General features: G+C 41.7%; 1 protein-coding gene across 1 annotated transcript in view; it reads right to left on the reverse strand.

The window, feature by feature from the left end:
- Positions 1–18,563, reverse strand: part of spidr (scaffold protein involved in DNA repair) — a 54,891-nt gene that overhangs the window by 27,244 nt on the left and 9,084 nt on the right. Inside the window, exons 6-8 of the mRNA XM_080838174.1 lie at positions 7,696–7,931; positions 4,520–4,632; positions 1,084–1,372 (exon numbers count right to left, since the gene is read on the reverse strand). Of these exons, the coding sequence (XP_080694300.1) occupies positions 1,084–1,372; positions 4,520–4,632; positions 7,696–7,931 (638 nt within the window). The remainder of the gene's footprint in view (positions 1–1,083; positions 1,373–4,519; positions 4,633–7,695; positions 7,932–18,563) is intronic.

Genomic DNA, 18,563 nt, shown 5'->3' on the forward strand with positions numbered 1-18,563 from the left:
ACCAAATGCCTGGATGACATCCAGCACTGGATGAGCAACAACTCACTACAGCTAAATGGTGGCAAGTCTGAAGCCATTCTTATTGGCACGCCGAATCAAACAAAAAAGGCCGGTATCACCCAAATCACCATAAATGGTCACCCCACCCCTCTCTCCTCACTCATCACAAACCTTGGTGTCAAGCTGGACTCTTCATTGTCCTTTGATGCACACATCAAATCCATCTGCCAAACATCATTTTACCACCTGAGAAACATCTCAAGGCTGAGACCCTCTCTTCCCAAACATGCTGCAGAAAAGCTGGTGCACGCATTTATCAGCTCCCGTCTGGACTACTGCAACTCTCTGCTGACATTCTACCAGCAAAAAACATTCAGCAGTATGTTCAAAACAGTGCTGCCCGGGTTCTCACCAAGACACGAAAATCCGAACACATCACCGCAGTCCTCCACTCCCTCCACTGGATTCCAATCAACCAGAGAATAGTCTTCAAAGTCCTACTCCTAGTTCATAAGGCCATAAACACCACCGGTCCAGCCTATCTCCAGGATCTCCTCACCCCTCATCTCACATGAAGGACTCTAAGGTCCGAACGCGCAAACCTGCTTGCAGTTCCACGGACAAATATGACCAGAATGGGAGATCGTGCCTTCTCCTCGCTGGGGCCACGACTTTGGAACAAGCTCCCGGAGAACATTAGGGCTTTGGATTCCCTCACCACTTTTAAAGCACACCTCAAAACCCATCTATTTATATCTGCCTTCACCTAAAGTCCTGGTTTCTGTGTTTATTTCTTTTCTGTATTGTTTTTAGAATGCACTGTTTTAATTGCTATTTTTGCACTCCTATTACCTTGCATTATTGTTGTTGTGACCTTGTTAAGCACCTTGAGACGTCTTTGTATGTGAAAGTGTGCTATAAAAATAAAATCCATTATTATTATTATTATCATTTACAGTCACTCCTGCCTGCCCGGTGAGGGAGGAGGGCGCGTGGTCAGTGTTTTTCTCACCACTACTGCTGCTGCTCCTCTCTTTCTTACACTCACACACACACACCCAGGCGGGTCAGTGTTTTTCTCACCAGGGCGGATGCACGTGGACAAGGTCACCCGGGCTCGGAGCGAGGTGGGTCACCGTCTCCCGACTGAACAGCACCAGGCAGTGGTCTCTCTCCGCTGGGTCATCCTGCTCATCCTGTTGCTCCTCCGCTGGGTTCTGTTGCTCCAGCACCGGGTTCTGTTGCTCCTCCGCTGGGTTCTGTTGCTCCTGCACCGGGTTCTGTGTTTCCTGGAGGCGCTGGCACAGGACCACACTCAGGCCACAGTCCTCCTGCACATGCAGGACTCGGAGTGCTAGCACACCCAGCTTCCCTGCCACATGGAGACACACACACACACACGCACACACACACACACACACACACACACACACACACAGAACATCAGACTAGATGGCACTACAGGAGTGCAAAAGAGAGCAGTGTTGCACATAGGCATTCACTAATTACAGCGCTCCGGGGAGGGAAGAGAGCAGATGTCATTGGCTCTCAATAAAAGATTGACTGGATATCCTCTGTACAAACGTTCAAAAGGTAGAAAGTCTAATTTGAGAAAGGAAGAGACCACCAAAATGTCTAGTGCAGGCCTGCTTAACAACGCTTATATTTCAGGACAGTACTAGAAAAATGAAGTGGCTCAAAAAATTGTCAGAATCAAAATATGATACTGAAGTCCATAAACTAAAAAGACCTACAACACACATACCAATAGAAGTTCCACTAAAATGTGTGCAGGGTGAGGATAAACACTAGAGTGGGGAAATGGGCATTTAGGATCGTGTACCGGCAATGCACAAGCTTCACAAGCCTCAAGGCCTTCATGGACAGTTTAATATTCCACATCACTACAAAAAAGGCACTTCGAGACAGATTGTAACAACAGAGCAACGTGAGAAATAGCACGTGGGTGGAAAACAACAAAAAAACAAGAAACAAGCTGAAGTGTGATTCATCCACCCTACCCTCAGCACAACTGCACTGAGCGTTCTGTGAGAGTCACAGTTTGAAAAGTTGACACTCTCCCTCTTGGCCACAAGAATTGTTTTAATGCACCGCCTATAAATTCTGCTCCATGCTCCCAAACTGTGAAGCAGGAACCGACTTGCCTCAGCACCATGGATATGAAACACACACACACACACACACACACACACACACACAGAGACAAACACACACACATTATCCCTGATGCGTGACAGTAAGGACAAGAATTCGTTCTCTCTAGGCTGATTATAGATGAACGATAGGAGAGCACAGCACTGGTTGAGTCATGTCACTGAGTACGACAGCAGTGATCCATGCAGTTCAGAGCTTGGCACTGATAACCAGAGACGTGCTCTGTGTGTTCATTGCATTAAAGCAGCGCACTGTGTGGATTTGGAATAGTAAACATACCATAATAACATAACTCGCTCCGACACAAATGCTGCACCCAACAAGGTATGGTCATGATGCGTCATTCATGCAGTGCAAAAACCTTGGCTACGACGACTAAACTAATAATCACTGGTGTCCCTTAGGGCTGCCTACAGATTTGACTCTGAACACATGTTGACTATGAATACATGTTCACTCTGAACAAATGTTGACTATGAACACTTGAATTTGTGGCTTTCTGCAGCAAATCCACACTGGGTAGTTATCCTATGCCACATGTGAGTCACAGCTGTTCTGTAGAAATTCTCACTGTATGCCAGCAGATTGGGGGAAAACATTTAGACACCTGTTACTGCTGAAGAGCATTTAGACCCCTGTTACTGCTGAAGAGCATTTAGACCCCTGTTACTGCTGAAGAGCATTTAGACCCCTGTTACTGTTGTTGAAGAGCATTAACACCCCTGTGACTGCTGTTGAAGAGCATTAAGACCCCTGTTAGCATTAAGCATTAAGGGCCCAAGGGTTCACCACTCCATAAGACAGACAGTCTGAATGTAAAGTATTACTTGATTAGCCTGCATCCGAGGCCTACGTACAGTAGGACCTGATCACTGTGTGTTCTTTACAGCATATATTGCATGTTCAGTATACATGTACGGAGAGAAATGTACGTTTTTGATGAATATTCATTTTGTACCATCACTGTACATCTCATGTATGACACCATATCGACAGAAAACTTCGTTTTTGAAAGGATTTTAAAACGTCTGCTTTTGTGCTGTACTGGCATCCATTTCCAAACCACACATCTCTATAGGTAGAAAGGCCACGGTGCGTTTGTCGTACCCTCGTTGGATGATCTGATAACTCTGTCGCCTTGCCCACCCTCACCTCATTGTTCTCTACTTTTCCACCCCCACCTTTCAGCCCTCCTCCACGGCACTTTCCACCAGCAACCGTTGCATTCTCCTCCACTCAGAGAGACACACAGACAGACAGAAAGAAAGTGACAGAATAAATGAGAGAGAGAGAGAGAGAGAGGGTAAGAGAGCAAGAGAGAGGGCACAGTTGTGTATGAAGGCACTTGTCAGATTACACACCACCTCATTTCATCGTTGTTCCGTGGACCAAGGGGAAAAAAAAGAAAGAAAGGAAGAAAGGAAGAAAGAAAGAAAAAAATGTTCCTGTCACCTTATTTAAAGCCCTTTTCTTTTTTTAAGGCTTGGAGTCATCTCACACATACTAGTGTCACACTTTCTGTATGGACCCACCCACGCGGCAAACCACACATCTGACAGCCATCACCTCCGTGGGCTTCAAGAGCCCCTGACAGTTGCAGGCTGGAAGTCAATGATATTGCTCAGGCATTCAGGTGCACTTGTGCCTTCTAGGAGTGCGTAGGTTGCAAGCTCTATGTAAATGTGCTCGTACAGGTGTGCAGCGTATCAACTGTTTTTTCCTGTTTGTTCAAGAAATGTCACTCTAGAAGGGTGATTGCAAGTTCAACCATCACCAAGCACCATTTTGTCCTGTTACTGAATGATACTGTACCAAATGTGGACCATTAAAAGGTGCTGGCATGGCAGACTAGCCATCTGTGTAATACAGCTCTTTGGTGAAATGCAACACATAACCCCTGGCATATGATTAAAGATTATGTGCTTACGGTGCAACCCTGAGACAAGCCCACTGACTCCTCAGCAACATTGACTTTATAGAGCAGATGCATTGTTTCTTTGAGTAACAGATGCATTGTTTCTTTGAGTATATAGAACAAATGCATTTTTTCTTTTGGTAACAGATGCATTGTTTCTTTGAGTATATAGAACAAATGCATTGTTTCTTTGAGTAACAGATGCAAAGTTTCTTTAAGTATATAGAACAAATGCATTGCTTGTTTGATTATATAGAATACATGTTTCTTGGAGTATATGATTCAGATACAGATGAGCTGAGCTGCAGCAGAGGAAAGTATAAAAAAAGGAAGGATGGAAATGCATGGATGACTGGATGGATGGCTACAGTTTTTTTATACCCACTTTAAATCCATTCCAAGAGACTAAGCCACTGAGGCCTGGGTTACCTGCAGCTGCAGCGGTGGTGGTGGTTGTGTCAGCGGTGGACTGGTGCCTCCAGAAGCTGACGGCGGACCTCTGTCTGCTCTGGAGTTGGTTCAGCCTCTCAGCCAGCCCTCCACTGCAACGCAGACACACACTCTTGAGCAGGGAGAGGAATCAGTGCAACACAGACACACACTCTTGAGCAGGGAGAGGAATCAGTGCAACACAGACACACACTCTTGAGCAGGGAGAGGAATCAGTGCAACACAGACACACACTCTTGAGCAGGGAGAGGAATCAGTGCAACACAGACACACACTCTTGAGCAGGGAGAGGAATCAGTGCAACACAGACACACACTCTTGAGCAGGGAGAGGAATCAGTGCAACACAGACACACACTCTTGAGCAGGGAGAGGAATCAGTGGAAATACATTTAGCTAAACAACAAACAATGTCAATAACAGTGTGGGTCTGTGTGCCCAGTGGATTCTACATAAAGAACAAGTCATCGATGGTGTCCTCTGCAATTGCAAACCATTGTTGGAGAAGTGACTTGCTTTTTTTACTCAAGGGGTCAACAGAGCTCTTCCAGCTACAATAGGATAAGATGGGGTTCCCACTCGAAGTCAAATATAAAATTCCATGATTTTCCATGACTTTCCAGACCCAAAAAACAGAATTTCCATGACCACTTCCGTAAAAAGAAATGTTAAAAAGTTTTTAAAAGTGTGAAAACTGAAGATTATATTCACCCCTAGAGCTGTTCTTTGTCTATATGAAGCTTTACACAACCAGATATGTAAAACTTAACTGTAAATGTCAAAAACAACCACCCTTCTTGGCTGAAATTTGAGATTTGTTAAACAAAACCAATGCCAATATTTTTGACTGACACCACCAACGTCACCACTGAAGCACTGTCGAAGCGTTCATGAACACACCAGACCGTATAGCTGGCTAAACACCAGACCGTATAGCTGGCTAAAAAAGACAACAGTCCATGATTGGTGGTTTGCTAACATCAACTTTTAAATTGATGTTCATCAGACCACTAACATTAATAATAAATAATAATAATAATTCATTTTATTTTTAACGCACTTTTCATTCAAAGGAATCTCAGAGTGCCTACATTACTGTGCATATTCCGTCAGATTTGCAAAGCGTATGAAAACAAAGTTGTACACAAAACTAAAAAGTAAAGCAACAAAATGCACACGAGTTTTGCTTCTACACAACTGTTAAGAAAATTCCATGATATTCCAGGACTGTGCATGCAAAATGGTAAAATTCCATGACTTTCCAGGTCTGGAAAAACTTTTATGAAATTCCATGATATTCCAGAAATTCCATGACCCGTGGGAACCCTGAACTTAAAGAGATTGATCAAACCATGATGGTAATTTAATGTCTATTTTTAGCATGCACATGCTGTTGTACAGAAGAGACATCCATTCAGCAACAAAGACTGTGAGGATAAGTGTAAAAATATTGCTTCACTGTACTTTCAGCATACTATGGGATCTGCCTCAGAGACATCACAACACAGTGACGTCATTCTCAACTATTGCTGTCTAAAGTTCATAAGATGCTACTGCGTTTCGAAACCGAAAGACATTTTGTGAAATCGTCACAGAAATTGCTAAAAACTGTGTCTGGATCTAGAGAGAGGGAGTAGTATCAGCCATTTTAATAATCAGTGGGGCAGAGGGTGAATAAAGAGACATCACCAAGAGGCCTCCAGGCGTGTGACACCATCTGACTGCCTGAGCAGGCCACCAAATAAGCCATCAGCTAGACGCGTGCAGTGCTCTGCTCCTCTGCGTGCCGGTCAGGGATCACACAAGGAACAGTCCCGCTTTCCAAAACACGGGCCAAACCAAGGGGGACAGCTCCCCCCTGAGGTACACTCTAAGTTCACTTGGCCAAAGACCGACTCCTTCCAAAGGAAGGGGACAACATGCTAAATGACCATTCACAGAGCAATACTCTGATCTGATGTTTATATGGCTAAAGAAATCTCTTCAGAGAGAATGCTGATTGTTGCTGCGAGGATACATGCTACTTGGCTTGACAAACAAAAGCTTATTTCACGCTAACGCTCATGGGCGTTTCCCACATATCCATACTCCTGAGACTGGCATCGCATAAAATCAAACCATAGTGGAACAGATGGACTCCTCTAACGTTGTAGGCCGGGCTGCTGGCTGCATGAAGTCTCATCTGGGGTCAATAAGTTGATTTGATGCATGCTCCTTACCATCATGGGTGTGTGAGTGTGTGCTTAACGAATCAGCTAATGAATGCAATACACACTAGACAGTCTACGGCAGTCTGGGGACAGGGCCGTACAAGGCTGAAACAAGTCCCTGGATGACTGTCGGGATACTGGTGGTCAGTCCTGGCTTCATATATACACCACTCTTCACCACGTCCATTCAGTAAATAATCACAGAAATAGACACCAGTTTTAAAAGGCTTTAACAATAACTCTGTTGACAGAGAGGCACGATTACTAAGCAAATAAAGAACAAGTCAAAATAACTCTAAGCAGGACTGTTTCCCTGTCAGACTACAACATCAGCACTATTTAAAACAGCACCTGAGCCACAGTACTAAATATACACAACGGGCCACATTAGCCAAAAAACACAGGTCTTATCTTGCCCTCGTGAACCTCGTGTTACAACTTGTTTGTATTTAAAACTGGCTTTGGTCCTAGAACACTGCCATCGTGATATTCAGGGCGCTGAAGCAGTTCTGGCAGTATTCATGCCAGTTCTCTTATCACACAACCAAGGTGTCATTGGAAGAGGGAAAGAGATAATAGCGGGGCTGTGTTTGTGGCGGAGCTAACTTAGGTCATCTGAGCACGTGGACTGGAGTGGTCCAGCATCCCCGTCTGTGTGATCCTACAGATGTGCTGACCAGCTGTTTCATGCAACCATGGCTAACGGGGCTGAAGTGTGATAGACTCCCAGCGGTCCGGCGTCCCGCAGACATCGGCTCCAGCACCAAGGTTACCAGTGTTTATACAGCTGCACCCCCCTAGCCTTGCAGAGCTGTTTCTTTCACGCCGGCCAAAAATCACACACACGGTTCCCACCCCAGTGACATCCCGCTTGATCTTATCATTACCTCTCAACAAATCAACAACCCGTAAAAATATGCTTTTTTTGGATGGCTCTGATTCGTACCTTTCAAATTTCCTTCTCTTTTTATTGGAGTCATCTGGGGTCTTGAAATGGCAGTTGGCTTGCTTCTGAGGTGTCTGCAACAATGCCTGAGCGGACCGGACCCAGTCACTCAGTAAACGGCGGCCACCATCAGTTGAATCTACAGGGTCGGATTCCGCAACATTCGAGGAGGCTGTTTCACCTGCAGCACTACCCTCTCCATCCGAGGGGTAGTCAGAGATGTCCACATCAGCCACCTGGAAGAAAAGCAGTCACTACGATCATAGACCAAAAAGATCCGATATTCTAAAGCATGAGAGGAGGTAATTAGGTGGTCAGTTGCCTTCCCTGTTTAGTATAGACATCCAGTTACTTCCAAACTCAACCACAAGTCGCTCGACACTATATCGATATTATTTGACACAAATGAACACAAGACAACATTAAACAGTTGATTGTTCCATTCCACATAGGATGTAAGGGATGGAACAGGGGTGACACAAAAACGGCAAACTTGAGATTCAAGTTTGAGCCGGAGTAAGTTTGGTTGCCTCACTCTGAGGACAGAGAAAGAAACACAAAACATAGTTAAAAACATATTTGAAAACATAGTTGAAAAACATAGTTGAAAACATAGCTTAAAAATATAGTTTAAAAACATAGCTTAAAAACATAAGATCATTTCATTTCATATAACATTTCTTCTCCCAGCAACACATTTGGGTGCTTAAACAACACTACAGTGGCATGTGGTAGCCTATTGGATTAATCAACAGGCTCAAATAGCAATGTTTTTTCCTCAGTCAATTTCAAAAAGGGCATGTTTCTATTTTGGAGGCCTGAAAGAGGGGTCAGTGTGACCAAGGAGTGGGACTATATCATAGTACAGTAGATTCTTAGAAGGTGTTGCTAGGTGAATCCAAACACCACGTGGGGATCGGTTGACACTGTTTCAAGGAACCTCTCTAATGGCAAAAGGACAGGATGTCGTTTATTCCCTCTTCATGTTGCCCTAAGATGAACAGAGATTCACTAGACAGGGGTCAAGCTGAATTTGTTCAAGGAACTACAACAGACAAAACAGACGCATTAAATCCAAATAGAGACGTTTTTATTGATCTGGCTGATGCATTGTAGTGATATAGACACACTAGGGCTGGTACGACGCGTCGACGTCATCGATTACGTCGACGCAAAAAATACGTTGACGCAAAATATTTCGCGCCGATGCATCATTTGAAAAAAAAAAAAATAAATATTTTGGAATTAAAGGGCAAGCCTGACTCCTGAGCATGTTGGAATGCTTACGTTCCTCCACACAAAAATAAGCTGGTTCTTTGTCTTTAACCATGTATTCTGTTTTTCAGTGTTACAGACAACATTTTTATGACCTGGTTAGGTGATTTTCTTCCATTTTCTTTTTTATTTTGGAATTTTGAAGAGCAATAAACAAACACATATTGCAATGTCAAGGGATTCATGTTTTTTTCCCCAGATGTAGAAATCAACTAGTAAATTGCTATTAGTGAATTAATGGGGAGATAATCGATAATCAAATCGAATCGAACAGAAAAAATTAATCGTTAGATTAATCGATGCATCGAAAAAATAATCGCTAGATTAATCGTTTAAAAAATAATCGTTTATCCCAGCCCTAAAACACACCCATGCAGTTTAACACAAATATTTTTTTCTTTTTCATGATGCCATTCTCAACAACAAGTAACAGGTGCACAGCGAAGATGATAATACGACATTATAAAGCCAACAAGTTGTTAACCACACTATGCCTCCACGCTGAGGACCCTTAATTGTGAATGTTCTATTAGCAAGGCGAAAATCCAGTTCCTTATTTATTACCAGGAGGCTTTGAGTTTATATGGTCAAATTATCTGAATTCATAACACGCTCTTTATGGCTTTATAGTAGACTTGCTACATTTTGAAAAAAATAAATACAATAACTTTGTTATGCATGTCAATACTCATCCCCATAGGAACTACTATGGCACTACTACAATATGAAGAAAATGTATGGCTAATGTCGCTCTCAAACGAATCCCTAAGAAAGTACTGGTCTAGTCGGTAATGTGCTTCACTACAGAATGTAAATCAGTGAACAAAGTTGTTCTATAAGATCCTTGGCATGCTGTGCACACTGTACTCATAAAAACAGTAAAAGGTTTATAGGCAACAAGAGCCCCCCTTCGGGCAAAAGAAAGAGATAATAAAGATAACAGCCATAACGTCACATATGAGGCGGATAAATACAACGAGTGATTGATGACTAAGATAAATCACCTGAGGATGAGTCACAGCGGATGTGACACACTTAGCCCGAAGGGAGAGGGGACAGAGTATAAGGTACATAAACATCCACACACACACACACACTCACACAAACACACACACACACACACACACACACACACACACACACACATGTAATGCTGCTGCATGAACAGCACACCACCCAACCAACACACCTGACTATAGAACCAGTTCCCATGGAAAAAGCCATTCGCAGAACCTTTTAGCCGTGTGCAGACAAGTTCCAACATTCCAGCCCACTCATCGGCCTACGCGCTCTTTTTATTTGAATCAACTTGACCCTGCTAGGCTGGCTTCCAGCAAACGTCACACTCTTCTAACTAGCTCCGTGGAACACTATGTTCCTGGCATCTGTTCAAAAATGTGTTCACCCTGCAATGATTGCAGAGGAGCTGGAAGCACACGAGGACTTCAACCTCTGTCAAATCCATCTCTGGCATGTTTTTGGGGAGAGCGCTGGGTAGTAAACACGGGTTTTCAATCTCCCTGGCACAGAACGCTGCAGATGTGGTGGTAATCGCTACGTTTGCTGGCTGAGGCCAAGAGGAGCTAGCCGTCATCTGGCCTCAATGCTGTTAGTTTCGAATCACTGAGGTTTTTTTTTTTAGTTGTGCACATTCCTTGTTACCGAGATAAATATAAATGATTGATTGGTTTTGAATTTTATTTCTTTTAATATATTTCAGTGAATTGGTTTAGTCCTTTCTGCCATTATTTCTGGCAAGTGGTTGCTCACTCTGAGGACAGAGAGAGAAACACACATAAAACAATGCCACAGTAAGCCTATACTATTCATTCTGCCATTCTACATTTCTTCTCCCAGCAACAACTTTGGGTGCACAAACAACACTACAGTAGCATGTGGTAGCCTATTGGATTAATCAACAGGATCGAATAGCAATGTTTTTTCCTCAGTCAATTTCAAAAAGGGCATGTTTCTATTTTGGAGGCCTGAAAGAGGGGTCAGTGTGACCAAGGAGTGGGACTATATCATAGTACAGTAGATTCTTAGAAAGTGTTGCTAGGTGAATCCAAACACCACGTGGGGATCGGTTGACACTGCTTCTAGGAACCTCTCTAATGGCAATTGGTTGTTTGTGATGCCCAAGGAGATGTTTACACTCTTTGGAAGGGAATCGAATGATGAGCACTTCACCCAAGCAAGGGCTCATCACAAGCACCCAAGTAAAGCCCACAAGGTTGATGAGCCAAGTACCCAACAAGGCTCTGGCTGATATCTCCTCTCATATAAAACATTTATAGTCAATTCATGCTTCAGTTGTAAGTCACAATTATCATCTGCTTTTACTTAGTCAGCACAATAACAGTTTTACTGCAAGGAGGGACACTTCTTAAACCTGTAGCATAACCAGAATTTGCATTCTGAATTCTTTCATTCAAGTTTTGGTCCACTTTTTTTAATGGAAATGATGCAACCTTACGAGCTGCTGAGTATGATTTAAATAGCTGAATACAGCACAAGTTCTGGCTTATTGGAGAATGTAACTTATTTTTTTCAGTCAGATGGATACGGAGACAGAACGGTATTTTTTATATAATTTAGTGCAAGAAAGTTCATGTGATGCATGTCTAAAGCCAGAATCTCCCCGCCTGCTCTGATTTGGGGCCAAGCAAAGAAGCTCCATTGTGTTTCTGCTGATAGTGTAATCTTTTTTTGGCGCCCTTTTAAGCTCCTGTGGTTCTCACAATATCAATTCCATTGCAGCGCTAACAAGTCCTTCGTAATGCTTTGTAGTGCACTTGTGCTCAGCTAATTAAAAGGTCCACTGGTTGATAGTATAACGTTCACCTATTTGCCACAGGTGATCTTCAGATCAAGCCAAACTAAACTTATCATATGGATTTGTTTGGATAATGTGGATTGTCTGTTATAGCCAATCGAATCGGCAGCTGTGTTTTATGTTATTGCTGTTGAGCAATGTTGCCATGGCTACATTCATTATATGTAGCCATTTCAACAGTGGTGTATCCTTCAAAGATCTATGCCGTTTGCATCATTTCAGTCTAGAATTACAATTTGTACTGACACTAGAAAAAACGCTTATCTCAGCTTATCAGCTCTTAAAATGAATCTTTCCCTACACAAGAGATCTATTAGGGTTGGTAGAAGCCAACAGTTCAGAGGGAGACGTCTGTAACAGTACTTTTTTCTCCTACTCATGTGAGGTGGGCTAGCTTTTGCATTTTGAATTCCACTGGTTGAGTTCTAGTTCAGCTATGTTTCACTATGGGCTTAATGTTCCTGTCCAGTGTCCAGAGAATAATTCGCTTTTTTATTATTTAAACGTATTGCACTCATTACATATTATTTAGACATAATAATATGTGAACAGCCTACATCTGCACAAAGTCAAGTAGGTAAGTAAGTGGTATTGACCTGGTGTTGTGGAATACCTGATATGTGCACTACACTGTGTGACTGCAATCTCTGAAGCACAACACATTTGTCTCCAGTGCCTCTAACCCACATAGCATCAGCAGCTTGCTTTCCTTTTCAGTTTTTTTGTGTGCTTTTTTTGCTTGCTTCAGCAAGTTTCCCTGCAAGGGAAGAGTACATCTTGGATCGTTGACTCAAGGTGGAGCTAACAACTTGAACCGACTTGAAATTTTGCTATATAAAATTCAGAAAGTAACAACAAGCAGCTGAAACAATGCGTCATGAGTCCGTTTGACTGGCCTCTCTGCGAGTAGGAAATAACTTTAGTGTGGCACGAGGTCCACTGAGGTGAGAGCCTCCGCAGCTGCTTGTTTCCCTCTCCAGTCAGCTGACAGCTTCCGCTTTCAAGTGTGGTGCCTGCTTCCATATTTCTTGCTTCCAAGCGTTTCAATATGGCATGGGTAAGTGACCAAAAGAAAAGCCAAAGGAATGCCAATTGATCACACTCTACACAAAAACAATACACTATTTTACTATTTTATTCTCAGTTACATAATAGTGGTATTTGGTGATCTGGAGAACATTTAAAAATACCCTTTTGCTCAGCATCCATCAAATAAAAAAGTTAAAAAAAACAATGCCCTTTAGTGAGACTGTTTGTAGAACACACTTCACCACAAGGCTGCAGTGGCTGTCACGATCAAAATTCAAAGTGTAAACAATTGCCAAAATCTAAACTCAAGTTGCCAAAGCTGTAAATAGTACTCGATCCATAAACTACTCATAACGCTTAAAGAAATATAACCCAACATCCATGATGAGGTGTACACACGGACGGTCTGGGCCTCCAGTGAATTCTCTGTTGCCTGTACTTGCATAATATATTTGACCGCAACATGAGGGTTGTGATATGCATGACATGAAATCATTTTAGAGGTGTACCTGTTGTTGTCCCTCCTATTGACATGTGTCCTAACCCACCGTGAGTATGGAAGGGGACGATCTGGGACAAAAGACACCAGTGTTGAGACTTCTAGAGGTTTTTTCTGGGCCTGATTATTAGGGGTGACAATCTCTTGTCACCTCACAATTTGATTCGATTCCGATTCAGAGGTCAACGATTTGATTCTAAACCGATTATCGATTTTAAACCAATTATCGATTTTAAACCAATTATCGATTATCAATTCTAAACCGATAAAACGATTATCGATGCATTTCAACTTTTAAATCATTTGAGTTTGCTACTCAGAGTCTTAAATCACTTCCTACTTTGTGTTTGATAATTAAAGAAAATCAACAGATGAATTACCTTCTCTATTTGGTTTATTAGCGAAAAAGCTTTTTCTTGTCACAATTTTGACTTTCTATGAGCAATGCAATAATCGATGCAGATTGCATTTCAACATTCAATTTTAAATAACAAAATCGATTATAAACTTTTCTGAGACAGAACACAAAAGGACCACAAGTAAGACTGAATAAAATGTTATGAATATCTCAGCCTACACATAAAACTGCGTTTAATTTCCATGCCTGGGCCCTGTTCGGCGTACAACTGAAGCTAAGATAATTAATTTAGCTCGCAACTGGAGATTAACTAGCTCGCTAAATGAGAACAGGCCAAGCCGGTCTGGCGACGGGCGCTAATTTATTTTAACCTCAAGTTAATTTATCTCGTCAGCTAAATTGCACGTGCACGTCCTGCTTTAAAAGGCATGAAAGGTCGATAACCAAAACCAGGATTTTTTGAACGGCATTATAGTCTAAACTCAAAGAAAAAGACTCATTTTTTTCTCCGCTGAGGCGGGATATGACCATGAACGCGTTATGAAGAATTCAAGACCATAATCATGTCAAAATTCATCACTGTCGCGAGTGCAACAGCATTAAAGAAACTGTCCATAGGCTGTCTAATTAGTGATATCTTTTCTTGACCCGAACATGTGACTTTGGTACAGCGGGCAGAGCGTAGGGCTTGCATGCAGTAAATCGCCGGTTCGATTCCCTTCACCTTCGTAAGAATTGTAGTTTTAAATCGCTTTGAATAAAACCGTCTGCTAAATGACTAAATGAAAATGTATTAATAAGAAATTCAATAAATTGAAGCAATCCAAATAAATTGTGTTTCTTTCTCTCTTCTTATCATGCACCCACCTTACCATCCACCTCCACCATCCACCATTCACTACCGCACAAACACTAGACACGTTTGCAAAACTAAACGTTTGCAATGATGTAAGTTAAAGTAGGTAAAACAACTTTAGCCAATATCTATTTGGGTTATGTGCTCAAATTTCCTGGGATCAAAGAAAACGTTAGTATCCATGTGCAAACTAAAAATCACGTCTCAGGCTGCATTATGAAAGTTATTTCGGGTTTATCAACTGTACCAATGTCTCAACTCTACTTTAGGCTACCACTGTCATATAATTATGAGTGCTTTGTTCTCCGCATCGCCGACATTACAAAAATGAAGGCTAACACTCTCAAGAAAGTGATGACATTCAATGTTTGATGGTGGTGCAATAAATGACTCGAGAAGGTCTTCTAAATTAATTATTCCTTGTCGGGTGGATCGGTAGCGCTCATACAAGAACTCATCATGATGGAAAAATGGATCTTCTTGGCGATCGCAAAGAACTCTTCCTACGCTAATCAAACTATGACTCCTTGTCAATGGGATCCCTCCTTTTGGCGTGGGTGTGGCAAGTTTAGCCAGCTAACCTTTGCTTAGCCTGCCCTGGAGCAGGCTAGGGCTAAGCGATTAATTACCATGGAAATTGAGCAAAAGTTGCTTCGGCGAATGCGCTAAAGCGGTGTTGTCTTTTTTTAGCCTGGAGTTTAGCTCGCTAAACCGCTTAGCGAGTGTCGCCGAATAGTACCCTGGTGTAGCCATTCTCATTGTTTACAACGGATTAGAACTCTGTTAGTGTCTGCACTGTGTCTGCAGGACAGGATAAAGTTGTGGGAGACGACAATGATTTGTCAAATTTGCGGGAAAGTTGCGGTGATGTGTTAAAATTGCTACGTCGCGCTAAATTCGCGGGTAATCGTTGAATTGGCGCGATCGCAAAATCCTGGAGGGTCTGTTTAGTATCAATATGATGTTTGTAGCACATCCTGTTGCTATAATACATTAGGGACGGGAATCGGCAGGGACCTCCCGATACGATACTATCATGATACTTGGGTGGCGATTCGATATGTATCACGATTCTCTGGGTATTGCGATTTTGCAAGTGACTCGATATTATGATTTCTTGCAATTTCTTTTGGTAATTTTTTTTTTTGAACTGGACCATGGAAAACAGTTGAATCATACGTTAAATTACAACACAGTCAAATTCACTTAGAGCTTTCCAAGTTTAATTTCAAGTTTGAATTCCTAAATCTTAACATTAATTTAATGGCTGCAGGGCAGCCAATAGAGAAAATAAATACAAATGTGCCCTTTTATTGTAAAGCCCCTGTAAACTGCACACAAACTGACAGATTAAGAAATGAATGCCACTTAGGCTGATTTTAAACAATAAATAAAAGGTAAATTAAATAGAATCAGTACAAGTTTTCTTAAAATAAGGGCTGTCAATAGATTTTGAAACATTTTGAAATTCATGATTCTAAATTTATCGCGATTAAAAGTTTGCTTTTCTTCTCAAGACTACATTTTATAAATTAACGAGTAATCACTTCAGACAGCGTGTATTTTAGACACTGTTGTTAATTTTATTTTTTTCATGCTCTCTCGCCGTCATACGAGGAATGTATGCGAGACACAATGGTGCCCCTCTAGGGGTAAGCAATTTGAATCACCTCAGTCAGCCCACCGTCAAAAAAAAAAAAAAAAAAACTGCTACAGAGTTGGCCAACGTTCATCCAGACGTGCGATTTAAACTGTTGAGGTGCAGCATGAATTTATGGAACTAACGTCTGCTGTTAGCTGTCCAAAATGTTAGCCTTTGTATTCCTACCTAGCTACTATGTGTGAAGCTGAGCTTCTAGCTGTAAGGAACTCATAGAATGCATTGCGCAATCTGTAGGACGTTTTTCCCCGCCTTGAATACAATAATTAATAGTAGGCTAGACAAAAAAATATATATACAGTGGTGGCCAAAATTATTAGAACACTAGACATATTTAAGAGTTTTCAGTTGTTTTTGTTGAATTGGCCATTAAAATACCCTAAAAACGAATTTGATATGTACAAAGTCATCATTATGCTATATTAATCCTAGAATAGAGCCATCATAATGAGATTTAGGTCATTTTCCGTACAAAAACAAGCTAGGCCTATTTCACTGTCAATGTCACACAATCATGTTCCTGCACAGAAGAAGCCAAATTACTTGTGTAATCATTGTCAGGTGTTATTGTGGTTAAATTGATGGTGATGCAAGAGTCTTAGGAAACAGCTTGGCGATTCTTTTGAATGTACAAGGCCTATCCTGCTCATTAAGTGATTGGTAACATCAGGGTTTTGTCACTGAGGCAACACCACAAAATTGTATAGATCCAAAGCCTCTAGAAGCAGTCTTGAAGCACATGTTGCTCTTTGAACATGGCTAAGGTGAAGAAGGAGCTAACGAGTGAGCAACGGGTTCGAATAAAGGCTTTTTTTGATGCTGGCTGGAGTTACTGCCCCATAGCCAAGGACTTGAGATGCAGTCCCAGCACTGTAAAGTACACTTTAGACCACCATGGCACCAGAACCGAAAGGAGGGAGGTTTAAAAACGAAACTCTCAGACACACAAGTGAAGCATCTCAAAATTCTCAGTCTTCAGGACTGAAGAAAGACTTTACAAGAACTGTGTGACGAGATCAACATCACAATGACTAATGGTGCAACCGTGTCTTCAAGAACTGTCCGTCGGAAACTGGGAGAAGAAGGACTTTTTGGCAGAATAGCAGCAAAGAAACATTACTGAAAGAGAACAATTGAGTGTAACGCCTGAAATTTGCAAAAGAACACAAGAAATGGACAAATAAAGATTGGTTTAAGTGTTGTGTACTGATGAGTCCAGGTTTGAATAGTTTGGCAACAAGCAAAGCGTGTATGTTCCACGAAGTGAGGGGGAGAGATATAAAAATTAGTGTCTCTTGCCAACAGTTAAACAAGGAGGGGGTAGTATTATAGTGTGGGGTGCAATTTTAGCCTCAGGAACAGGTGACTTTGGCTAATTTGATGGCATCATGGATACAAAAGTATACCACAGCATTCTGGTGAGGCACGGAGTTCCTTCTTGGAGACGTCTTATTGGGCCTGGATTTATTTTCAAAGAGGACAATGACCATAAACATTATTTTAACTATTGCCGGATCTACCGGCGACAAGGAATCTGCTGGAACATTGAAAATTATGGACCGGCCCTCTCAAAGTCCGGACTTCAAACCCATCAAGCAAATTCGGGGCAAGTTGGAAAATAAACTCGACAGATCTACTGTAAATTCCAAGGAAAGCCTTTGGCTTGAGTTGCAGAAGGCATGGGATAACATTATTGTTGAAGTTCTGAAGAAATATATTGACTCTGTGCTAGAGAGATGTGCTGCTGTAATTGCTGCAAAAGGTGGACGTACCACATATTAAAGTTAAAAGTGGATAAAAACAGTAGGAATCACTTCATCTGATATTTGTTGTGCTCAGAACAGCCATCTGCATGTTTCATGAACATTATGAAATTAAATCATGTTTTGGAGGCAAAAAAAAGGTAATTATTCTCAGATCTGTCAGGTGTTCTAATAATTTTGGCCACCACTGTATATATATATATATATAAAAAAGATCGATTTTTGAGGCAGCATGCCGATTTAAAAATCGTCACACACAAGAATCGCGATTTGTGACTGAATCGATTTTTTTCCCCCATCCCTATAATACATAGGTTAGGCTGTTGGGTATGGTGACTTTCATGCAACAGTGAGGTTTGGCCTCTTTGGAAAGTCCATAACATATAGAGGAATTAACATCTTTTCTTGTTGAAAATTTTTAATTATAGGTCAACTAGTTCCAACCAGTTGATGTATGTTACATTATTGTCCGTTGTCAATTGCCTTAATATAAAAAAATATTTAGCTGTACCCACATGAAAGCAGCTTCGAATGTTTATGAATACAGTCCTTCGCCCGAGACTTGATCAGTCAAACCCACAGTGATCTGTCT

The sequence above is a fragment of the Sprattus sprattus genome, assembly GCF_963457725.1.
Source record: "Sprattus sprattus genome assembly, chromosome: 4".
NCBI lineage: Eukaryota > Metazoa > Chordata > Actinopteri > Clupeiformes > Clupeidae > Sprattus > Sprattus sprattus.